General features: G+C 58.5%; 1 protein-coding gene across 5 annotated transcripts; it reads left to right on the forward strand.

Moving 5' to 3' along the window:
* Positions 1-147: 147 nt before the first annotated feature.
* Positions 148-24150, forward strand: CLASRP (CLK4 associating serine/arginine rich protein). Of its 5 annotated transcripts, none has more exons than XR_013968329.1 (21): positions 148-212; positions 1213-1340; positions 9169-9266; positions 9804-9905; positions 10117-10196; positions 12290-12374; positions 13583-13731; positions 14601-14697; positions 15637-15715; positions 15802-15875; positions 17188-17229; positions 18289-18504; positions 18620-18910; positions 20386-20649; positions 20894-20937; positions 21278-21338; positions 21601-21659; positions 21737-21783; positions 23369-23451; positions 23742-23766; positions 24004-24150. XR_013968329.1 is itself a non-coding variant. In XM_080828988.1 (21 exons), the coding sequence occupies exons 2-21, from the start codon at positions 1242-1244 to the stop codon at positions 24044-24046; spliced, it is 2034 nt and encodes a 677-aa protein (XP_080685114.1). In that variant the 5' UTR covers positions 148-212; positions 1213-1241; the 3' UTR covers positions 24047-24150. The 5 variants fall into 5 exon arrangements, 3 of the variants coding, with proteins under 3 accessions (XP_080685114.1, XP_080685116.1, XP_080685115.1); XR_013968330.1 differs by having other exon boundaries at positions 20446-20649; XM_080828988.1 differs by having other exon boundaries at positions 20894-20933.
* Positions 24151-24413: the final 263 nt, after the last annotated feature.

Genomic DNA, 24413 nt, shown 5'->3' on the forward strand with positions numbered 1-24413 from the left:
TCCAAGGCTCACACGCACGAAACCTCGGTGACCTCTGCTCCGCCTCTCCCAACCGCATCCTCCAGACCCCGCCCCTCCCCTCCAGGGCCCGCCCTTCACGTCGGCGGAAGCGCGCTCTGCCACGTTCCGCCCCTCCCCTTCGTGCGGCTCCCTACTTCCGCTTCCGGTGCGGGCCGCGCGCGAGCGCAGCGGTGGGAGGCGGCGACGAGCCGGTGAGTGCAAGGTGCGGGCCCTGACCTCCTTCCTGGCTTTCGGGCCGGCGTCAGCACAGCTTCGCCCTAGTCTCGGCCTTTCCCCGAGCTGCTTTGAGCCTCTGCAGAGCCCCAGCCCCGAGGGCCGCTGGCCCCGCACCCCCTCCGGCCTGCGGCGCCTCAGGCCGCGCCCCTGCCCCCTGCGGTGGGCCCAGACTCGCCGCGTCGGACCCCGCCGCTTACCACAGGCCCCGCCCCCTTGTCAAAACCCGAACCCCGAGGCCCACACTCGGCCCTGGATCCCAGTCCAAACCCCAGGGCTCCGACCCTGTCCGCAAGCCTTGCCCCTGAGCACAGCCCACCCCCTCCTGTCTGCCAGCTCCGCCTCCCTGATTCTCTACTTGGTTTCTCACCGCCCCATCTCCCCCCCGCCCCCGCCATTCAGATTTCTCTGATCTTTATTTACAGCACCTCCCCATGTTCCCCCAGCTTCCCCAAGCATTGTCGTCTTCCGTCCACGCCCTTCACCTGCCCTCCATCTCCACCCTCCCCCCATTCCCCCCTCCTCCGCCCCATACCACTGCTCTGTTCCCATAAAGTCTTTTTTTCTTCACTTCCTTTCATTCCTTACCCACACGGGTATCCCCAGTTCCGCTCTTCTCCCTGACTTGAACTACAGCCCCACCTGCTTAGGACCTGCCTCTGGACCTTACTTCACTCACTCACTCCTAACATTCCAAAACCTTTCATCCTTGATTCTAGTGCCCTGAATCCAGGACACTCCTTTCCCAGGGATTCTCACTCCAGAATATCCCGGGTGGGGGTGGGTTTCAGAAGCCCAAGGTACTGGATCAGAGTTGTCAGGAATATGCTTTGGCATCTGGCACACAGTTCTTCAGCCTCACTTCCCTTCCCTGAAGCTGGTGTTCGGGATGGGCTCTGTCACCAGCTTAGTTAGGTGACTTTGATTCTGCCTGTATGGTTTTTACAACCCATCTGACACTCCCCTCTCATCCCCCAGGTTGAGGCCCCCAGTTTGGCCTCACCACGATGTGGCACGAGGCTCGGAAGCATGAGCGGAAGCTTCGAGGCATGATGGTTGACTACAAGAAGAGGGCAGAGCGGCGGCGGGAGTACTATGAAAAGATCGTGAGTAACTGGCCTTGGTCTGGGGTGGGACCTTCCCTGGAGGTCATCCTGGTGGGGTTTGGGCTTGGAAACGTGCCCAAACAAGAGCCCAGCTTCCCTCAGGAGAGTATTTGGTTCTTGAGCATACCCATGGGTAAAAACCAGAGGCATTCTCTTGGTTCTAGGCTACTGTCTTGTTTGGTGTGGCCTCAGAGTACAGAGCTGGTGTTAGCAAGAAGGAGGGAAGTTTTGTAACAGAGCAGTCCAGATAGAAGACTGACCACCTCCTGAAGGTTGTCTCTCTTCCTGCTGTATTTGCAGTGCCCAGAAAAGCTTAGCTGTTCTTGAGGTTTGGCTTGGCACCCTGTTGGAGTGCCATCAGTATTCATTTAAGGGGACTGTGACCACTTTCCTTTCCTGTTTGATGCTTCGGGTTGCTTTTAGAGAGAAGACCATACTCCATCCTGTGACCTAAAAGGCCCTTGTTGACCTGACCTCTACCAGCCTCTCAGGTCATCCTTGGGTAGCTCCCTTGGCCCTTTTTCCCCATCCCTGTCACCATAGGGCATTGTGCCTGTCATGTCTCCCCTCACCTCTTTAACTCCTACTTGCCCTTGAGACTTCAGCTGGAAATGGCACTAGTGTACCAGGTTCCATTTTCTTGCTAGATGATATTAATATAGGTGTTCCTGTTTACTGCTGTGTCTCTGCTTTGGCCTCCTACCTGATCTCCTGGCTTTCGTTCCTGCCCCTCTCCAATCCGTCCTCTTCAGCAGGGCTAGGGAGGTCTTTTCTAAAGCACAAGGCTGACCCTGTCCTTCCCTTGCTCTGAACTCCTCCATGGCTCCCTGGTGCCCTCGATAGAAAGCCCAGGCTCCTCAACACATCCTTCAAGCCTCGACATGGTCTGGCTTTTTGCACTGCACACACATGCACTGCCCCCCCCCCCCCCCCCCGCCAACTTAGACTCATGTCACTCTGCTTTCTGCCTCCTTCCTTTACTCAAGCCATCTAGTCTCCTTGCTATCTAGAGTGACTTTCTCTAATGCAAAAGATGGATAAAGAGTATCAGTTTAGCTCTCAGAATTACATAGGCACAGGGCCTTTGCATGAGCTCTTCCCATACTTGGGTAACTACGACTGCTCATCTCAGTCAGATCTCAGTCCTCAAGGAAGTCTTCCGTCATCCCCAGTACTCAGTCAGGTGTCCCATATAAATGCCATTATAGCTCCCTGTTCTTCTCCTTTGGAATTTAATACATATATATCTAGTTCTGTAAGACTGGGGACTAGTATTCAGGTCATCTTTGCATCCTAAGCTTGGGGCCAACAAATACAGTTTGAAAGAGTAAATGAGTAAACTCACTAATAGTGTAGTAGCAGTTACTGTTTTAATTGCGCTTTCCAGGCACCTGGCTCTGTGAGACGAGTTTTAGGTGCATGGTTTCTTGGAATCCCAAGAGTCCCCAGTGAAACAGAGGCTGCCATTACTCTAGGAAACGAATCTCTGAGAGCGTCTCACTTGCCCTCTGTCACCCAGGAAGGAACCACTGGGCTCAAGGTGAGCCCCTCTTTGGTGGTGTTGGGAAAACTGCAGCACGACCGTGAGGGCAGGGCCCGGGTCTGGGCCCGTCCTAGTTGAAGCCCCAGCGTGGGCCAGGAAAACAGTGTCTGGGAGGAAGGGGCTGCCGTGAGCTATAGAGGGCTCATGGTGAGCTGGATCCAGTGCCCACTGCTTTGGGACTTCCGAGGCCTTCGAGCAGCCTTGAGAGGTTGGGACTGGTCCCCGTGTTAATGATGGTGCTCATGAAATTGGCCGGTGCTACTGAGCATTTATGTGTTGACCGTTCTGTGCCAGGTGCTTGACAGGCGTTTATGCCTCATCAGAGCCTCACCGCAGCCTCGGGTGTGGTTCTTATTGACGTCCGTTTTACAGATGAGCGAACTGAGGCTCAGAAAGTCCTGGTCTACAGTCATGTAGCGAGAGGGCATAGCTGGCATTCTCACCCAGACTCTCTGAACCCTGACCTCTTCTGGCACTTCACCTGGGCTTTCTGTTGCAAAAACAGAAGTTCTGAAAGGTGCAGTGACATGTCCAAAGTGACAGAGGCTGTAGGCAAAATAGTAAAATGCTTCAGTCCTCAGAGTTTGAGTCCTAGGGCTCTTTGTTCAAATTCCAGCTCTTCTGCTTACGTACAGTGTGACCTTGGGGGAGTGACTGTCTGCCGGAGCTCGTTTCCTTTTTTGCATGTGAAATGATGCATCCCGAAGAGTCAGGTTTGGCTGGGAAGATAGAAGTTTCTTTCTTTTCCCCCTGAAGGCCCTGAAATAGCTGGCTCTGCTCAAGGACCATTTTGTTGTTCAGCTGAATGTGGACTCCCTTACTGACGTTGAAGGGCTAAGAGGGCTGCTCAGACTCCAGCCATTGTCTCTGCATTCCATCCAAGTGCTCATGCCAGTTTTTGGGTTTTTTGTTTTTTGTTTTTTTAAGATTTTATTTATTTATTTGACAGAGAGACAGCGAGAGAGGGAACACAAGTAGGGGGAGTGAGAGAGGGAGAAGCAGGCTTCCCGTTGAGTAGGGAGCTCGATGCGGGGCTCAATCCCAGGACTCTGGGATCATGACCTGAGCCGAAGGCAGACACTTGACAACTGAGCCACCCAGGCGCCCCTCATGCCTGTTTTAAGAAAGTTTCTAGATGTTTGCATCTAACACTTCCACTCATCCCACTGGCCAGAAAGTGGTCCCAGGCTCACGTACGGGTGCAAAGGAGCCTGGGAGGCATAGGCTTTATCCTGGGTGCCACACATATCAGGAGCGTGTTACTGTTGAGGGAAGGGGAATAGAAGTTGGTTGCCAGCTACTGGTCTGCCTCAGATGGTGGGGGCCGCGCACCTCCCTCGCAGGGCGGCTCGAAGATGGGGCACATCCAGCCTCAGCGTAGGCCTGCCCGGGGTGATTTGCTCGGTAAATGCTGGCTCTGGTTGCCACTGAAGTTCTTCCCACTGGGTAAAGCGGGAATCTGTGTGGTGTGCAGGAAAGAAAGCTGGAGCCGGGGCACTCTGGCTCTCGTTCTTGGTAGCTGGGAGCCTCCTGAGCTGTATTTTCCCCCTCGGGACAGTGGTGATCATTGGCCCCTCTCACTGGGTGACAGGGAGGACTGTCAAGAACAAGAGCGGTGTCTGTGGGGCGCTATGTGGTGTGGGCCCGTACAAGCCGCCGCTGTCCCCGTGCAGGCGCGTGATCAGCATGCAGAGCGGAGCTGTCAGGCCGCTGGCAGTGGCTGAAGGCTGCTTTGAGGAGGGGATGGGGCGGCTCACATGGGCCTCGTCGTCCTCCTGATGGGAGAGGAGGCTGTGGGGCGAGCGTTGGAGAAGCCAAGGTGGTCCGCACAAGGCTGGCTTCCCTCCTCCTGATTTGTCCTTCGTGCCAGCTCCCTCCCCTGGCTAAGCCTGGATCTGTCGTTGCCCTTGTCCTTGTCAGCTTTCTTCTTTAATCAGTGGTTTGGATAAAGAAACAATTCCCTGTTGATAAGAAAATGGGCAATAAATAGTTCTCAGTTCAAGCCTGTCCTCGAGAAAACCCCAGGCTCACCCCCCCCCCCCGCCGTCTACCCCAACCACTGCCCAGCCTGAGTCAGGCATTCCCCTGGGCTCTCCCATCGCAGCACTGCCCACTCTGGGTCGTCACTATCCGGAGTGGGGGGAGTCTGTCCTCAGCCCTGGACTGTGAGCGGTGAGGGTAGGGCTGGGGCTGTGTCCGTCGCTGCTGTGGCCCTAGCATGGGGCCTGGCATGTGGTGGGTGCCTGTTTATCAGTCAAATGAATGAATGAAAGAGTCCGTGAACTCCTCTGACTCCGTCTGATCCTGGAGGCAGGCTAGGCCAGTGGTTAAGAATGGACTTCGGGTGTCGCAGATGTATTTGTACACCCCATGTTCCCTGCCCTGTTACTCAAACTAGCCAAAATGGGGAAACAACCTAACTGCTCATCAACTGAAGAAGGGGTAGACGAGGTGGTTTGTCTGTACAGTGGGATATTGTTCAGCCTCGGAAAAAGGTATCCTGTGACATGCTGCCACGTGGAGGAGCAGTGGAGACATCGTGCCCAGTGAAATCAGCCAGGCACCAAAAAAAAAAAAAAAGATGATGCAAGATACCGTGTATAGGAGGAGGTATCTGAAGTAGTCGTGCCCTTAGGAACAGGAAATAGAAGGGTGGTTGCTGGGGTGGGGGAGGAGAAAAGGGTAGTCCTTCACTGGCTGTGGAGTTTCAGTTTTGCAAGACGGAGAAGTTTTAGAGATCGGCTGCCCTGCAGGGTGCGTGTACCTTGATGGGACCCTATGGTACCCTTAGCAGTGGCGAACGTATGGGGCGCCTGGGGGGCTTAGGCGGTCCGTTGAACATCTGCCTTCAGCTCAGGTCGTGATCCCAGTGTCCTGGGTTCGATTCCCGCGTGGGGCTCCCTGCTTAGCAGGGAATCTGCTCCTGCCTCTGCCCGTGCTCTATCAGATAATCAAATAAAATCTATTTCTTTCTTTCTTTATTTGACAGAGAGAGAGAGAGACTGTGAGAGGGAACACAAGCAAGGGGAGTGGGAGAAAGAGAAGCAGGCTTCTGAGCAGGGAGCCTTCTGAGCAGGGAGCCTGATGCAGGGGGCTCGATCGCAGGACCCTGGGATCATGACCTGAGCCGAAGGCAGACCTTTAACAACTGAGCCACGCAGGCGCCCTTAAATAAGATCTTTTTAAAAAAAATGTAGTTAACATAGTAGATTTTCTATCATATACTTTTCACCAAAGTAAAAAAAAAAAAAAAAAAGCTTAAAACAAACAAACAAACAATGGATTCCTATGGGGGTCAGGCCCATTTGGGTTCAAATCCTAATGGTGTGTGTCGCTGGCATGATTTCAAGCGAGTGGGCCACACTGCTCAGTTTCCTCTTCAGGAACACTGATCACCTTTGTCCTGTGCTTGAGAAGTTTGAGAAAATTTACAAAAACAGGTCAGGGCCTGGCTTTTAGGACAGTTCATTGGCTTTTCCAGAATCTTCTAGCAGAGCCAGGCCCTGGACATGGATTTTTACTCCTAGCCTGATGTGTTTTCCTTCCTGCGGTTGCTGGCACGGCCAGTGGCTTCCCTGTACCAGGCAGTGTCCATATTGCAAGAAGTGTCCCCCGATAGCCGTGGGACCTGGACACTGGGCCGCCGCGGCCCCAGGGGCCTGAGGGAGTCTTGGCCAGGGGCCGTCACGGGGCTGAGGGAGAGAAGTGAGGTGTGGGACAAGCAGTTGGATTCCCACAGCACCGCCCTTGCTGGACCCTGTGGCCTTGGGCTGATCCCCCTCAGCTGAGTGGGAACAGCCTGGTGCCTGGCGAGTGTGGGAGGGACACGGCGTTAGCTGTGGTCCTCTGTGCCTGTCCTCCGCTCTTTGCTGGTGGGCGGGGGAGGCATTGAGGGCGTGCGGGGTTTTGGGAACTTGATGCTGGTGGGTTTGGGGTGGGGCTCAGGCTCCTCATCTGTCAGGGTTCATTCTCTCTTCCCTTCAGCCGGTGTTCCCGAGCGCCTGCTGTGGGGCGGGTCTGCTCCGGGCACAGGGGGTACAGTGGTGAGCAGAGAGCGGCGATCCTTGTCTGTGGAAGTTACATTCTAGGGTGAGGGATGACTGATAAATGAATGGAAGATGGGAAATGGGATGGTGGCGGGTGTTGTGAAGAGAGCAGGTGGGGTTAAGGAGAGGTTGTGAGTAAGTATGGGCTTGTGCAGGGAGCTACTTAGAGTTGATGAGGAAGGCTTCTAGAAAGAGATCTGAAATAAGCCAGAGGGCAGCCACCTGCCTGAGCTTTGCAGGCCGGGGGAAGAGTGAGCACAGAGGTTCCGAGTGGAGCACGAGTGCAGTGGCCCTGGAGTGGCGTGGAGGCCAGTGCGCCTGGGGCAGAGCTGGAAGAGAAGAGTCAGAGAGCCATGCGGCCTGACAGGTTTTAGCAGAAACCCCCCTGCCCAGGCCCTGTGTGGGAGATGAACTGTGGAGGGCGGGCTGGCAGCGGGGAGCCCTAGAGGAGGCTGCCAAATGGCCTGGACGAGAGGACAGGCTGGCCGGACTAGGGCATGGGGAGGAGGCCTTGGACCCTGGGGAGGCCTTGCCTGCAGCTTAGCCAGCTTTCAGTGGATGGCAGCAGTCCTTCTTGTGGCTTTTGTGGGTTCCTCTGATGTGGCCCGCAGCAGGAGCCCAGCCGGGGTCTGGGACTCGGGAAGCTCAGCCGTGGGAGCACTGGTGGTAGATTTCATCCATTTCTGACGCGCCTGGAATTGTGAGCTCCACACAAGGGCTTGGGCTGGAAGAGCATAGACTCAGGGGACATTCTTTTCTATGTTGGGGCCTTCTTAACAGCTTTATTTTTTTTAAAGATTTTATTTATTGGGGCGCCTGGGTGGCTCAGTTGGTGGCTGCCTTTGCCTCGGGTCCTGATTCTGGGATCAAGTCCCGCATAGGGCTCTCTGCTCAGCAGAGATCCTGGTTCTCCCTCTCCCTCTGCCTGCCGCTCTGCTTACTTGTGCTCTCTTTCTATCTCTCTGCCAAATAAATAAATAAAATCTTTTAGAAAAAAAGATTTTATTTATTTATTTGACAGAGAAATCACAAGTAGGCAGAGAGGCAGGTAGAGAGAGTGGGAAGCTGGCTCCCCGCTGAGCAGAGCACCTGGTGCGGGGCTCGATCCCAGGACCCTGAGATCATGACCTGAGCCGAAGGCAGAGGCTCAGCCACTGAGCCACCCAGGCGCCCCTCTTAACAGCTTTATTGAGATATAGTTCACCTAGTGTATGATTCAGGGGTTTTCAGAATATTCACAGCATGGTACATCCATCACCACGGCCTAATTTTAGAAAATTCCCATAACCCCAAAAAGAACTCCATTCCCATAAGCAGTCCGTCCCCCCAACTTTCCAGCCCTGGCCAGGCACTCATCTCTCTACTTTCTGTCTCTCTGGATTTGCCTGTTCTGGACGTTTCCCAGAAATGGAGTCATACAGCACGGGGCCTTCTGTGACTGACCGCTTTCACTGAGCACCGTTTCCATGGTCCGTCCCTGTTGTAGCACGTGTCAGTTCCTCACTCCTTGTTATTGACAAGGTTCCAGGGTCTAAATCTAGCTCATTTGGGTTATCGGCCATCCATTGATGGCCACGTGATTGTTTCCATCTTTCAGCCATGGTGAGTTGTGCTGCTTGAGTATCCGAGTACAAGTATTTGAATATCTGTTTTCGGTTCCGGCGGGTGTATCCCAAGGAGAGGAATTGCTGGGTCTTATGGCAGTTCTTTGTTTAACCGTTGAAGAACTCAGTTTCTGCACTGAGTTCCTTGTTCCTGCCAACACTGTTAACGTCTGTCCTTTTCGGTTTTTGCTGTCCTCGTGAGTGTGAAGTGGTGTCTCGTGGTTCCCGTTGGCATTTCTCTGATCATTAGTGACCCTGATCATCTTTGCTTGTGCTCATGTGGGCCCGGTGTCTTAGAGGCCAGGCTAAACCAGAGGGCTCACGCCTGGCTCCGAATGAGTGACCTGGGGTTGGGGTGGGGAAGTGAAGATTTGGGGGATCATATTTTGGGGGCAGAAGATCTTGGTACGGCTGTACAGAAGGTTGGGCCAGAGCTCAGAGCCTTTCTCCACCATCTCAAGGTCCCTCGTTCCTGGAGCTGAGGTGGCCCCTGTGAGTGTGGCCACCCCCCTGCAGGTTAGTTTACCTCTGAGAATCAGCCCTCTTGATGGTCAGTGGTGAGCTCGCTGCTGAGCTGGGTTGTGCAGGGCTGGAGCTCAGTGTGGTGGTGACTTCTACCTTGTCTCTTCCCGCAGAAGAAGGACCCAGCACAGTTCCTGCAGGTGCACGGCCGAGCATGCAAGGTGCACCTGGACTCCGCAGTCGCCCTGGCCGCCGAGAGCCCTGTCAACATGTGAGGCCGAGAAGAAGGCCAGGGTGGTGTCTGTGTCTGAGGGTTGGAGGCCAGGAGGGACTGGGGTGTGGAGAGACCTGTGGGGACTCGGGCAAGGAAGGCTTGACCTGCATGAGGAGCTGACAGTCAGTGGCCAGGGAGAGTGGGCAGGGGTCGGGATTCAGGGTGCAGGGGTGCTTAGGGGACTTAGATGGGAATGGGTGGGGCTGGGACCACAGGCCCAGATGAAGTGGCAAGTGTGTTGGCAGAGGGGATGTTTCAGGGTGACCAGGGCTTAGCAAGTGGCCGTGGGATCTGGTTTGAGTTTCCCACTTCTGCTTGGTTCTGAGAAATAGGGCCCCAAGTTTCCTATTCAGGCCAGGAGCCTGAATGTGGATTCAGGGGGATTAGTGACATAAGAAACTAAGAAGTCGAGGGTGAGGTTGGGGCCCATAGTCTGGAAAATCACAGGGAACTGAGGGCCAGGCTCCCAAGCTTGGGGTGATAGGGAACAGGTGTGGGCACTGGGGAACCTCAACTCCTTGCTCCCCATTTCAGGATGCCTTGGCAGGGGGACACCAACAACATGATTGACCGCTTCGATGTCCGCGCCCACCTTGATCACATCCCTGACTACACGCCCCCACTGCTTACCACCATGTAAGAGCCCCCCTAAGCCTTGCCAGGCAGCCTGAGCTGCCTGCTGCCCCCCCTTTTCCCAAGCCTTTGCTTGTCTATCCCCTTCCTGGGAAGGAGGTGTGTCAGCGGGGAGCCTCCCAGCCTGAGCCAGGCTCCTCCTCCCCCACTCCTGTTGGCTTGGGGTGGGGCCTCCCCTTTTCCTCTGATCTCAAGACCTTGACATCCCCACAAGCTCCCCAGAACAGGAGTCAGATGAGCGGAAATGTAACTACGAGCGCTACCGAGGCCTGGTGCAGAACGACTTCGCTGGCAGTGAGTGAGCTGGGGCGTGGCGAGCGGGTTGGGTGTCCGTGGATGTGGGGAGACCACTTTTACTCCAGTGCTTTCTCCTGTGGGACCTGGGGTTTGCTCCCCGCTCTTTTCCTCTCAGGCCTCCATCTCTGGACCAGTACAGGTGTGTCTCCTGAGTGAGATGGTCCTGCGGAGGTCACTTCTGTATCCCACACCCTCTGCCTCTCTGGCCTTTTGTCCTAAAAAGTTAGGGAAGATAGCAGGAACACACTATTTCCTTCTGCGTGTTTCCCCCAGCCTGTTTGGGTCAGAATGTCATTTCTGAAGAGGAAATTTCTTTTAGGAATTGTTCAGGAATATTTAGAGTTTGGCATTCTGCCAAGCGTTTGTATGGGTCGGTGTCATTCTCTGAGCCGTCACTGTGTTGCTTCACAAATGAGAAAACGGAGGCTCACGGTTTTCCCCACTCTAGGCTTGCCCAGGGAGTTTCAGAACCTGACAGACCTGGACCTTTTTGTCGGTGTTAAGTATCTCGTCACATCTGCACAGCCCCTAGCAGTCACACCCATTTTATGGATGGGGGCATTGAGGCTCAGGAGTTGGTGGGAACATCGTGTCCGAGGATCTGGGATTCTCACCCCACCCTTAACTACTGCTGCCTCCTGATGGACAGCTCCGAGCTTTAGCTCAGTCCTGAGGACCGAGACTTCCCTTGCCAGGGTTTCCCTGTTGAGTTAAAGAGAAGATGGGCCACACGAGGCCCTTAGCCTGGCGGATCTTGCTCTCCTCCCAGAGAAGGGTGGTCATGATGGTTTCTGTCCCCCGGGATGGTGAGGGGCGCGTGAATCTCCGGCCCCGAGCCTGGCGTGGTCAGCCCCTGCTGTGCGTTTGCAGTGCCCGCGTCTCTCTGTTTCGAAGATGACCGTCTTGGCATCTCCGATACCAAAGCTTGCCAAACTCCTAGCAACCAGCCAGGTGTTAGCATCAGGGAAGTTTATCGTCTTCGCTATTGGTGCTGTTCTTGCCTTCACCCAGGCCTACAAGGGTTCTTGGCCACGGACCCAGGGGTTTCCTTAGTTCCGTCTGACTCCGCATTCGTACCTTGCCACTGCTCCTGGCGCCTGTGGTGTGGCGGGCCCCCCCTTCCCGGGGTCGGCAGGCTCACTGGGGAGAGGGCAGCCGCCACACAGTCACCAGTGTGGCTGGCGATCGCAGGCTGAGGTGGCGTTCTCACGGACGGTGGGCTCTCCTCTGAGGTGCTTGATGGAGGCTGGGCTCGGGGAAGAGTGGGGAGGCGCTCTTGTGGGGAGAGGGGGGCCGCAGAAGAGGGCGGTGGGAGGATGGGCAGGGGCAGCCTGTGTGGCTGGAGCAGGGAGAAAGAGGCAGCTGGTGTGAGACGGGCCAGCTGGGCCCTCTCCCGGGCTTTGTATGCCCCGGCCGGAGCTGGGCGGGGGTAGGGGGTGCTGCGGGAGCAAGGGACGGTGCTCCCCGCGCAGCCCCCAGCCCGACTTCACAGATGGAAAAGCCGAGACCCGCAGAGGGAAGGGGACTTGCCCAAGGCCCCGCAGCCAGTCAGGCCCCCGCGTTTCATTGCAGGGAAGATCAGGGAAGGCTCGGATACAGCGCCGAGCTCCCCATGTTAGGTGTTGTGGGCAAACGAGAGCCCAGATGGCTTCCAACACGTGTAGTTTAAGCTGAGTCGCAGAGAGGCCAGTGGTGGAGGGGCCCCTGCAGTCCCGGTGACATCCGGCACTCAGGAGAAGTTTACAGGTCTGAAGCGTCTGACCAGAGGTCTCCCTTACGGGGTTAATAGTCGTGTTGCCCCCGTGCCAAGAGCTTGCTCTTCCAGGGCTCCCCGTTTACAGAAAGGAAACAAGCCAGAGAGAACTTACCTGCTCCCTGCCCCCCCCACCCCCCCTGGCCAGTCACCGCGGCCGCGCGGTGGGTCCTCCTGTGGTCGCTGTGTCTTCCGTGTGCCATCTGTAGTGCTGTGCCCGCCAGTGACTCTGCGCCTGGCTGAACTGGGGTTGTACCCGCCCTCCTACCCCTTGCTGCCTTCTTGTGTCACTGCCTCCGCCCCCACTCTGACCCCCCTGCCTCTCCCCTTGCTGCAGTCTCGGAGGAGCAGTGTCTGTACCAGATCTACATTGACGAGCTGTACGGAGGCCTCCAGAGACCCAGTGAGGATGAGAAGAAGAAGTGAGTTGACGTCTGGGGGCATGAGGGCATAGGGGGAGGCAGGGGGATGGTGAGCCCCGCCAGGGCACGGCCCCCTCCAGCTTATCCACCTGGGCTTTCCCATAGTCCGGGCCAGTGTGTGGTCCGTAGTAGGTGCTCACTTAATAAACACTTAGAGGAGGAAGTGGTGGCCGAGGGAGAGGATTTCCCGAGAAGCCTCTGCGTTGCATTTCTAGCTTGGGGTGAGGTAGGAGGTGAAGTTGGTTGAGCCGGCCCTGGGGTGACCCAGGCTCGGGTTTGCATCCTACCTATGAGGACCCCCTTGCTGAGCTGCAGTGTGACTAGCTGGCAACCCCCATTCCCGCAGTGGATGGAGCTTGTGGGTCGCCTGTCCTATGCCCGCCCTGCGTGGGCTTGTCTGCAGGCTGCATCACTCTGGAGAGGGGGCGTCTCAGGACTGTGTCCCTGGAGGAACAGCAGTGGGGGGGGGGGGTGACAGGCCCGTAGGTGGAGCCGCCTCTGGCTCAGGGAGGTCCCTGGCGGGCAGTCTCCCTTCTCTGTTCCTTCTGCCGGGATGGCCCTGTCCTCCTCTGGGGCGGTGCTCAGCCCTCCTGTCCGTAGCAGTGCTGGAGTGCGACTGCTTCCCTCCTGCTGCCCAGCCTTCCCCTTTGTGAGCCTGAGCTCTTGTTGCCCTCCTTCATCTGGGGTTTGCACGGATGCCATGGAAGCTTCTCGATGATTGATGCCTACCCGTGAGCCCACTTTCAGGATGAGGCTGGCACTTGAGGGACGTCTGGGAACGTTGACTAAATTAATTTAGCAACATGTATGCTTGAGGCCGCTCGTCTGTTCTGGGCAAAGCTGGGCCATACTGTTACCCAGGATAATTCTGGGTCTTGCCCTCTTGAGCTCAGTCTGCCAGGGGGAGAGATCTGTCCCCGGACGGTCATGACTCCGTGTGGGTGTGGTTAAGGAGCTCAGGATGGTGCTTGACCCTGCCTCGGGCGACAGCTTCCTGGAGACCCTGGAGCTGGAGCTTGGAGGAAGATGGAGGGGCCAGTGCGAGGCAGGTGCAGAAGGTTCTAGGCTGAGGGACAGCATGTGTGAGGGGCCAGAGGCAAGGGCGCACTCAAGAGGCTAGAGCTCGGGGAGTCCATGTGCTCTCAAGTCTTGGCTCTGGGCTGCGTCCTGCCTGGGGCCCTCCTGGCTCACGGGCTCCCCCGCCCCAGGCTGGCGGAGAAGAAGGCCTCCATTGGCTACACCTATGAAGACAGCACCGTGGCCGAGGTAGAGAAGGCGGCGGAGAAGCCGGAGGAGGAGGAGTCACCAGCCGAGGAGGAGAGCAACTCGGACGAAGATGAGGTCATCCCCGACATCGGTGGGGTCCCCTCTCTGCCCTCCCCAACCCCGCAGTCCCTGGGCATCGTTTTCGTGTCTGTTCCTCACCCTCTGTGGGGCGCCCCGCACTGACGAGCCCCGTCTCTCCCGTCCCTGCTCTGGGGCACTCCAGCCTCTGCCGTCCTCCCGGTCCTCACTCGTGTGCTCCTCTGTGCCGGCCTCCCTCTCTGTATCTCTCCTCTCTCATTTCTAGGACACTGCTTTTATGATCTTGTCCCCACCTGGGTTCTGTCTCCGTTCTCTTCTGCTTGGGTCAGCCTTTCTGTCTTCCTCTTTTTCTGTCTCCTCTGGAGAGCAAGTGTTCATTCAGTTGCAGAATCATCCCTCCTCCCCCACCCCCCACTGCCGTTCTCCCCCTACCCAAATACCCATGGCTCCAGCCATCCACCTGTCTTCCCTGCCCCCGTCAGCGTACTGCTGCTGCTGACACATCCGGAAGGTGTCCATTCCGCCTTCCACTTACGCATAGTGCATCTGGGTTCTGAACACCTGTGACCACCCCCTCCAACCTCCTGCCCACCCTCACCCGCCCCCCCAATCCGTCCCCATCCACACATCGTACATTGCTCTGTCCACTGGTCACGCCTGTCCATCTGATGCTCACTTGGGCCCTCATTCGTCACATCTTCTCTCCCCCAACCCCCCACCACCCCTGCCGTTGGTCGTGCTTCCCTCCGGCCAAGCCCTGTGCCAGCCTGGGGATGCCAAGATGAGCTGACTCGTTCTGTGCCTGCAGAGGCCTCCAGTCTGGTGGGCATCTCCCCTGTGCCCCCATCTCCCGGGGCGCTGCCCCTTCTCCCCGGTCCTCTCACTCGGCTTTGGCCTCTGACAGCGTTTCTCTTGGTGCAGACGTGGAGGTGGATGTGGACGAACTGAACCAGGAACAGGTGGCAGATCTCAACAAGCAGGCCACGACCTATGGCATGGCCGACGGCGACTTCGTCAGGTGAGGCCTGCAGGCTGGCACTCCTCCACGCTCGGGGCCTGGCGTCCGTCGTTAACCCTGCTGTGGACGGCTGCCTCCCTCCGCAGCACGAGTGCTTCACACACACGGGCTCCTGAGCTCCTGGGATGGGTGCTGAGTACCAGGCTTTGCTGCTGCACAAACAGGCTGCGCCCAGCTCCATGTGTCCTGTGGCCCTCTGACCCCTAAGAGCTCCCCGGGCTCCTGGGCCTGGTGGACAGCACCCCCTGGTGGAGAGGAGGCTCCACTCACCGGCTCATTCCCTGGGCCACACCCTGTGCAGATCCTATACAGCAGCCCCAGTGGACAGGGTATCCAGTGTGAATCTGGGGGATCCCATCTGAACCCAGAACCCTCCATGAGGGCCCTGGTACTGGGGCAGCCGGAGTCCTTACCTCGGCCACGAGGTCCTATCTGTCTCTTCCTCTGCTCCTCAACCTGCACGCTCTGCCCCTGCACGGCCTCCTTGCCTCCTCCCTCCCGAGCCTCCTCTCCACCCTCAGACTTCCCCACCGCTGTCTGCTGCAGTGGCTCTGCTGGCGTCTGTGTTGCTTATTCCCTGTGGTTTCTCCTCAGTCCCCTGACCTTCCTGTGGAAAGCTGCAGCAGCTCCGCCCGTCCCCTGGTCCTTCTTCCCCCATCTGCAGTGTAGCTTCCCGGCCAGGTTTTCACTGTTTAACTTACTACTTGTCACATTACCTGGGTCGTTATCTTCTTCCAGAATGTAGGCCCAGGAGGGCCAGGATTTTTGTTTTCAGTAACAAATCCCAAGTCCGCACAATAGCGCCTGCATGCAGTAGCTCCTCAGTAATAGCGCTGAACGAAGGAGAGACCCCAGGATGGCCTGGGATCTCTGCCTTCCGGTGACAGTTCTGCCTGTGGCCTGCCCCCCCTCCGTTGTGACCCCCCACTTCCTCTACAGGATGCTCCGGAAAGACAAGGAGGAGGCAGAGGCTATCAAGCATGCCAAGGCCCTTGAGGAAGAGAAGGCCATGTACTCGGTGAGGGCTGGGCCGGCGTGGGGGGCGGGGCGAGCGTGGCTCAGGGAGGCACGTCTCTCACCAGCAGGGTGTCCACCCTCCTCCAGGGCCGCCGCTCTCGGCGCCAGCGGAGGGAGTTCCGGGAGAAGCGACTGAGAGGCCGGAAGATCAGCCCACCCAGGTAGAGTGAGCTCTCCCCTCTGCCCCTGCCCTTCCAGCCTCATTCAGGGCTCTGAGGGAGGGGCTGGGGTTCAAGGAGACTCTTTAGGGTCAGGCTTGGACTTGCGAACAGAGTCTTCCTGGTAGGCCAGGAAACGGGGAAGGTTTAGGGTAGGGATGGCCTCATGGACACCCTGCCCTGCCAGCCACTCCCCTCACCCTTCTGGACTTGGACTCTTGCCAGGTGTCCCAGGCACCAGTGGGGAGGTGTTGTGGGGTAGCTGAAGACTGGAGGGCAGAGTCAAGGGGAACAGCCCTGTCCCTGAAGTCCTTCCTGCTTCTCCTCCTGGACCATGTCCTTGTCAGATTTGGGGCAAGTGATTTCCCTTGAGTTTCAGTTTCCTCCTTTGGAAAAAGCACTGTGATCTCCAAGGATTGGGGCACACCAGTGTCCACTTTGAGGTCTGGAGCAGGTTGGGAGGAGGTGGCCTGGTGTGGCACAGAGTCTGCCCAGGTCAAGTGGCCTCCAGACGAGCCTGCCTCTGCCTGTCAGCCCCGGAGGCTGAGTGCAAACCCATGCCTCTTTGCTCCCCCGCCTCCAGGCAGGGAGAGTTCGTGAGGGTAGCTGTGGGCCTTAAGCAGCCTGGTGTGGGCTCAGGGCTTGGTGTGGGGTCCTGGGAAAGCTGAACTAGTTGTTGCCATCATCCTCCTCCTCGTAGGGGTGCAGTCAGTGTAGCGCATAAAGGTGTGGGCTCGGGGCCGCAGGGCCTGGCTGGGGATCCCAGCTCTTTGATTTATGAGCTGTGTGATGCTGGGCAAGTGATTCTTCTGCTCTGGGCCTCGGTTTCCTGATCTCTGAGCTGTGAATGACCCTGGAGAGTTGTCATGAAGAGCGGCTGTGTTCATAGAAGTGAAGCGCTCAGTGCCCGGCACGTAGCGAACATCTGAGACACCGTGGCACTTCTAGTTTTACCATCGCTCTCGTGAACGAGCTGGGATCCAGGTTGCCGGACCAGGGACTTGGAGTGGCAGGAGGGATGCTTCCATCTGGGGTTCAGAGCCCAAGCAGGACTCAGGCTGCTGGAGTCTCTGTTGCCCAGGGTTGGGAGGGGCCCAGAACATTGTTTGCGGGGTGTGGCCGAGGTCCCTGCTTTGCACAGATCAGAGGTGGGTGGGCAGAGGGATCAAGGCAGGGCCTAAAACCTGGCTGGCAGCCCCCTACTCACAGTGCCCGGTATCTGCCGTTGGGCTCCTTGGTTGGGTGAGTGGAACCAGTTCTATACCCACTCGGATCCCAAGCCCCCATTTGTCCTTCCCCGCTCTTCTCTCCATAGCTATGCCCGCCGAGACAGCCCCACCTATGATCCTTATAAGCGGTGAGTTCCCAGGGCCCAAGGAGGGGCAGCCAGCAAACCTGGTGGAGGGGCAGGGCTGGGGGGGGCGGGCAGTGGTTCTCAGCACCAGCTGTCATTTGTGGGTCTGGATCATTATTCTGATTTCCAAAATGTTATTCTGCTTTCCCAGCGTTTTTTTCTTTAAATGTGAACCTTTTTTTCCTGAATTAAACACACTGTCATGTGTTAAAAATGACCAAGCGTGGCAAAAAGGTCTGTTAGAGAAATCAGAAGTGTCTTTGATCTATACTCCCAGAAGTAAGCAGCGAGAGATACTGCACACGAGGGCCCGGCCTCGCACACACGTGTCTCCCGGGTGTGGGAGCGATGGGGCATGGGCCTTGAAGAGGGACAGACGTCAGCCTAACCCCAGTACCTTCTTCAGAAAGTGGTGGGAGGGGCCTGCCTCTCTGGGCTCTTGGGAGGACAGGAGACGAGACAGGTACCTCTGGGTACAAGGTCAGCGCAGGTAGACACTCAGTCCGAGGACATGGGTACTTTTTTTTTTATAACAGTGAATTGTGCTGTGCTTAACAGTGTAGAACTTGTTTGATGGATGTCTGTGTTGAAGTGAGTCTCCCAGGTTAAGTTTGCGGATCTGCTCACCCTTCTTTATTATATATATATATTTTTTTTAAGATTTAATTATTTATTTAACAGAGAGGCAGAGAGGGAGGGCGAAGCAGGCTTCCCGCCAAGCAGAGAGCCTGATGCGGGGCGCGATCCCAGGACCCTGAGATCATGACCTAAGCTGAAGGCAGAGGCTTAACCCACTGAGCCACCAAGGCGACCCTGCTCATTATTCTTTAATAGTTAACATGAAATCAGTACAGGTTGTTGTCGCTCTCTTTCTTGCATATTTTGCGGAGGCTCTGTGGCTGAGTTAAGCTTTTGCATAGCTGGGTTCCTTTCTGCCCTTCGGCTAGGTGTGTTGGTGCTGGGTGTCTGACAGTGCTCATTTGTGGGGCTCTGCACCATGCGTGTCAGCCCATGGACTCCCAGGGAGCCGGGCAGCTGAGTCCTCTCTTCCCTGCTCCATAGGTCACCCTCTGAGTCCAGCTCCGAGTCCCGCTCCCGTTCCCGCTCCCCGACCCCAGGCCGTGAGGAGAAGATCACGTTCATCACCAGTTTTGGGGGCAGCGATGAGGAGGCAGCTGCGGCCGCAGCGGCAGCAGCCGCATCAGGGGCCACCACAGGGAAGCCCCCCGCACCCCCCCAGCCCGGCGGCCCCACACCGGGACGTAATGCCAGCGCCCGGTCGGTAACGCTCACGCTGCCCGCCCTACACCCCGGCCACCATGGGGGGGACGCGGGGCAGTGGGGGGCCCTGGCCCAGGCCCGTGCTGACCGGCCCTCCGTGCCCCGCCTGCAGCCGCCGCTCCTCTTCTTCCTCCTCCTCCTCCTCTTCCGCCTCGAGGACCTCCAGCTCCCGCTCCAGCTCCCGTTCCAGCTCCCGCTCCCGCCGAGGCGGGGGCTACTACCGCTCAGGCCGCCATGCGCGCTCCCGCTCCCGGTCCTGGTCCCGCTCTCGGTCCCGTTCCCGGCGCTATTCGCGGTCCCGGAGCCGCGGCCGGCGGCACTCTGGCGGGGGCTCCCGAGATGGACACCGGTACTCCCGCTCACCTGCCCGGCGCGGTGGTTATGGGCCCCGGCGCAGAAGCAGGTGTGTGGCACTGATGTGTGGGGGGGCCTGGGGGAGGGCACAGCCCCGGGTCAGTCAGACGTGTCTTTACGGGAGGGGACAGGGCACTGCCGGTGTGCGAGGAAGCACTCAGTTTGCAGGGGAGATGTGCCCCACCCCCACTCCTCCCATGTGGTGACGAGGGCTGGAGCACAGCTGTGTTCTCAGGGGACTGAGGTGGTCCTCCCTCGGAGGGGGGCGGTGCGCACTTCCCTTGGGGGGGGGGAGTAGAGAGGTACGTGGACACTCCAGGGTGTTCTGGGGCTTGTAGTGGGGACCTGGCTGGCCTCCAGGGCTGGGGTGCTCCCTCTGCAGTAGAGAGATGCTGCAGATAGGGTAGGAAACGAGTTCCCTGAGGAGTGGAGTGGCCTTCTTGGGCTCTCCCTTGGTGGGATCGGGGCTGCCTCATGTCGGTGCGGCTCAGTGGGTGAGGCTGGCTTCAAATCCTGGCCCTGCTCAGAAACTTCCTGGTTGTTCCCGTGTAAAGGAAGGATAGTGTTCCCTTTGTGGAGTCGTTGTGAAGGTGTGACAAGTGATGCACGTGAGTGCTGGGTACAGGGCCTAGTGTTGGGCGGGTGCCACTGCTACCAGCCTTGTCTCTTGTCTTGTGGCCTGCGTCTCAGTGTCAGTTCCTACAGGGCCTGGCAGGTAAAATAAAGGGGCCAGGTGGGCCTGGATGGACTGGGGCACACGTCTCCTCTCTAGTTGGGTTGTTGGCTGTGCAGTGTCAGGCTCGGTGTTGCCCTGGCTTGTTTTCTCAAGAGAAGTTGAGAGTCATCTTTTAAAAGGTAGTTCATTTTGTCAACATTGCCCACAAATTTGAGTTTTGAAAAAACTTGGTTAGCCCCAGTAGAATGTGTGTGTGGCCTAGACTTGGCTTCCGGCTTTTTTGTAGCCTGACACAGGGCTACCACAGGAGAAAGGCTGGGCACGGGACGGGGCCTGGCCCCATCTCGAACATCAGCCCGGGGGTGAGCCCTTGCTGAGAAGTGCCCGGCATCCCAAACAGAGAAAAGATGGGACTGCGTGTGCCCCAGCTGGGTCTCGTGGGTCTGTGCTGTAGATGGGTGGAAAGAGTGGGCGAGGGGTGGTCCCCACTGGACCCCAGCAAGGTGAGGAGTGTGCTGGGGGTGTGGGTGAGGTCACAGCCCCTGGGAGCCTGGAGTTGGGCACCGTGTGTATAAAGGGGGCGCCGGTCAGCCAGGTCACATCCCAGGGGAGCAGGGGAGTGTGTGTCTCCCGAGTGAGAAGCAGGAGCCGTCTCTGGGTGGTTGTATCTGGAGGGTGGGCCCCGTGTAGATGCAGATCAAGGCCAGGGAGCAGCCGGGGAGCACGCGGTGGTCACGCCCGGAGCTTCTGCAGGCCCCAGGGGGAGGGCTGTAGTTTCTGAGCCAGGCTGGGGGTGTGAAGGGGGTCCCCAGCTCCTTACGGCTCCCCACGCCCCGCCGTACCCCCAGGAGCCGCTCCCGCTCCGGGGACCGGTACCGGCGGGGCGGCCGGGGTCCCCGGCACCACAGCAGTAGCCGCAGCCGCAGCAGCTGGTCCCTCAGCCCGTCCCGCAGCCGCAGCCTGAGCCGTAGCCGCAGCCCCAGCCCCAGCCGTAGCCGCAGCCGCAGCCCCAGCCGCAGCCGCAGCCGCAGCCAGAGCCGCTCGCCATCACCCCCGAGGGAGAAGCTGACCAGGCCGGCGGCGTCCCCCGCTGTGGGCGAGAAGCTGAAAAAGTGAGCGGGGGCAGGGCTGCAGGAAGAGAGCGGGCGACCTCGGGGAAGGTGGCTGAGTTCTGCTCTTCTCTTTTGGAAGAGAGCTTGGTCCTGCCTTGGGATGTCTGAGGGGGCATTGCTGTGCCCCTGGGGGGTCTGAGGGGACACGGTCCCGTCCTGAGGGATCCGAGAGGGACATCCCTCCCTGCGGGCGTTGGTGAGGTGGCTTGGGGTCGGAGGTGCAGCCACCCTTTCTTCCTCCCAGGACCGAACCTGCCGCTGGTAAAGAGACAGGAGCTGCCAAAGTCAGTAAGAATTTGGAACTCGCCCGTCTAATTCCCGCCAGCAGCAGTGCCCGAGAGCTGGGCCCGGTGGGCCTGCAGGGGGGACCTGAGGGGGGCCGGGAGATCCAGCCCTGGGGTTGAAGCGGGCCGGGAATGCTCTGACCTGTGAGGTCTGTGTCCTCCTCCCCTCCTCACTGTCCACTGGGGCTCCAGCTGTCCCCAGGCCTCCCAGACGCTTGTGGGGGGTGTCTGCGGCCAATTCTTGCTCCCCACGTGTCCCCGCAAGTCCCAGGCTCTTGGATGAGGTGGGTGGTAGGAGCTCCGGACACCCACCCCCTCTCCCGCCTCTTCTCCCCCTTCCCCAGCCCAAGCTGACACCGCAGGAGAAGCTGAAGCTGAGGATGCAGAAAGCACTGAACAGGCAGTGTATGTCTCCCCGCCCCACCCCGTCCCTGGTCTCCGCGCCTCTGCCCACCCGCCTAGCCTGGGGCCTCGCCTGCTCCTGGCCACGCAGGTGTCAGCGCAATGGCACTCTGGTGGGGAGTCAGTGTGCACACCGTTCTGCTGCTCCCCCGCTAAGTGCTGTGGCCATCTGGTTGATCTCTCTGGGTTCAGTCTTGATGTCTTTGAAGGGGGGGTACTTTTGGGGGTACCCCTCGGCCACCATGACATCCTTCTTTCCCCGCAGTCAAGGCGGATAAGAAGGCAGCCCAGGAGAAGATGATCCAGCAGGAGCATGAGCGGCAGGTAAGGGTGGCAGTGAGGGCTGGGCCCCTGGGCTGGGTGCCAGCCGGCCTGCCCTCATGGCCACATCCGCCCAACAGGAGCGGGAAGACGAGCTTCGAGCCATGGCCCGCAAGATCCGCATGAAGTAAGACCATCACGCTTCCCATATCTGGGCCGCAGCCCCTCACTTTTGGGCTGCCCTCCTTTCCCCACCACCTCACTCCTAGCCCTGCCGCCTGCGCCAGCCCTCGGGCGGGAAAATGTCCGAGTGCCCGTCTGGCCTTGCCAGCCTGCTGGCTTTGGCTGCCATGGCTCCTCCCAGCTGTGCTGGCCGGGATGCATGGGGGCCTTTGCTTTCTTCTCTCTGGCTTCCCTTGTTGGGTGGCCCTCCCCAACCATCCTGTCTGGAGTAGCACCCCACGCCCTGCCATCCCCCCAGCCTGCCGTGTTTTTTTCAGAGCGCTGACCTCCACCTGGCATGCCCTGCTTTGTTTCCTTGCTTGTGGGTGATGTCGCCTGAGAGGGGACGAGCGGGCAGGTCCGACTGCGAGGTTCCTGCCGTGCACCCAGCCTCCAGATCAGAGGTGGTGTTCAGCAGGCCAGCCTCATGATGGCTTCTACTTGCTCCCCTTCTGTTTCTCGGCTCTTAACTACAAAGGGGTCAGGTTCGCATCCTAGACCAGGCAGCCATGGGGTCCGGTCCCAGCTCTGCCTGTCTGTGACCGTGGGGCCCCAGGGTGGGCGCTGGCCCTCTCAGGCCTCACTTCATCCTTTGCAGCCGTGACAGACCTTGGTGACGACCTAGCAGGGTAGCTGGGGTGTGACTGCTCTGAGAACGCGGGCCTACTCGGGGCCGGTGGGCAGAAGTGGAGACCTGAGTGCTCAGTGCTGGCGAGGAGGGCCCATCCGTCAGCAGCACGGCCATGTCTCCAGCCGCTTGCTTGTCGGTCCTCATGAGCTCACGAGCAGCTTCGCTTCATTCCTCTGAGCCGAGGCTCCTTCCTCTTCCTCCCCTGGGGTCCCTGCTGCCTGGCTTCCTGCGCGGGGCTCTGCATGTTGGCAGGCTGCTGCTTGTTTCATCACTGTGCTCGGTGCACACCCATCGTGTGCTGGGCCTCAGGGTGCGGCCTGCCTCCATCAGCTGGGGAAGCAGGGCGCCCAGGGACTCAGCACTGTGGTCAGTCGGAGCTGGGTTCTGAGCCCGCCTCCGCTAACCATGAGCTTTCATGTCTGTGCCTCAGTTTGCTCTTCTACTAAATGGGGATGGAATAGTTGTCCCAGCTTACAGGCTGTTGGGCGGATTCAGGCAGATCCAGGTCAGGCAAGCACAAGGGGCCCAATAAATACAGCCCTTGGGGTCACGAGTCCCGGGCATCCTGACGAAGGTCGATGAAGCACTTAGTGTGTGGGTCTCTGTGTTTGAGACTACCTGAGTGTGACGGGAGAAGGTTTAACTTTCCAGCTCAATCCCGTGTCTGTTCAGCATGCCTTTCAAAGCGAAGCTGGATGAGATCTCAGTCCGGCTCTCCCCAGCCGGTATTCCTCTGAGCCCAGTGCTTTCGTGTCCAAGCAAGGACAGCAGCACTGTCTGCCTGCAGCTTTACTCTGCTGCTTGGGCCGGGATCTTGGAAGCACCTGCTCTGGCCAGGCAACCCAGCCGTGCCCTTCGGTTCAGTGTTCTCACCATGTGCTCATGCCTGCTCCTGGGCTGCCTCCCTTTCCCCCTGCAGGGAGCGGGAACGCAGGGAGAAGGAGCGAGAAGAATGGGAACGCCAGTACAGCCGACAGAGCCGCTCGCCCTCCCCCCGTTACAGTGAGTATCCCTACGGCCACTTGGCCGGGAGCGCTAGATTCCAAAATCGAGCTGCAGGAAACCATGGTGCATTTTCCACCGTAGCTCTCCGTGGGTTAGAATTCTTAAAGACACACGCACCAACGTGATGGTTTAGGCACAGGGAACGGCAGGCTTTGGAAGCAGTGTTCCTCGCGGGGCCCTGGAGTGCTAAGGGGAGGGTACTGGCTGGAGGCACAGGTGTCTCCTCAGCCAGAGGCAGCCCGGGAGCCTGGTCCCTGAGCATGGGCTTTGTTCTCTTAACTTTCCAGGTCGAGAATACAGCTCTTCCCGAAGGTAAGCCAGCTGGCCCAGCTCCCTGGAAGATGACCTTGTCCCTGCCCTGATTCTCCCACCTCCACCCAGCAGCCCTCCTGCTGCACAGGCTGGACTCGACCCTTGTTAATGTCCCTCTCTCTGTAGCACGCTCCCCCATCGCCAACGTCCCAGGGGTCACAAGCTTGTGGGTGCGTGTGTGCATACTATGTGGCTGCTTCCTCCCAGCCCTCACGGGGCCCCTCTTTCTTTCTGCAGGCGCTCAAGGTCCCGATCTCGAAGTCCCCATTATCGACATTAGGCAGAAGTGTGGGGGGCAGGGGGATGGGGGGGTGAGGGCTCAGGCTGTGATGCTGCTGGTTTGATCTCTAATGAAATAAAATCACTCGTTATTTAATTCCCTTGACCTGGGCTCGGTGTCATCTGTGTGGCCTGGCCAGCAGAGGCAGCTGGGGAGGGAGCTGGCTCAGGGATGGGAGCCAACACTAGGAGCCTCTGTGGCAAGTCCTGCCCCAATGTGGGTGTCTGGGTGGTGGCTCCTGGGTCAGCAGCACCGTTCCCGCCACAGCTCAGCGAAGGCAGGGGCCCACTCCGGGCTTAGCCAGGAAGGGCCCAGCACACCCAGCATGTAGAGGCCGGGCCAGGACTTTGCCCAGGGGCCTCTGGTG

Source organism: Martes martes, assembly GCF_963455335.1.
Source record: "Martes martes genome assembly, chromosome: 17".
In the NCBI taxonomy this organism is placed as follows: domain Eukaryota; kingdom Metazoa; phylum Chordata; class Mammalia; order Carnivora; family Mustelidae; genus Martes; species Martes martes.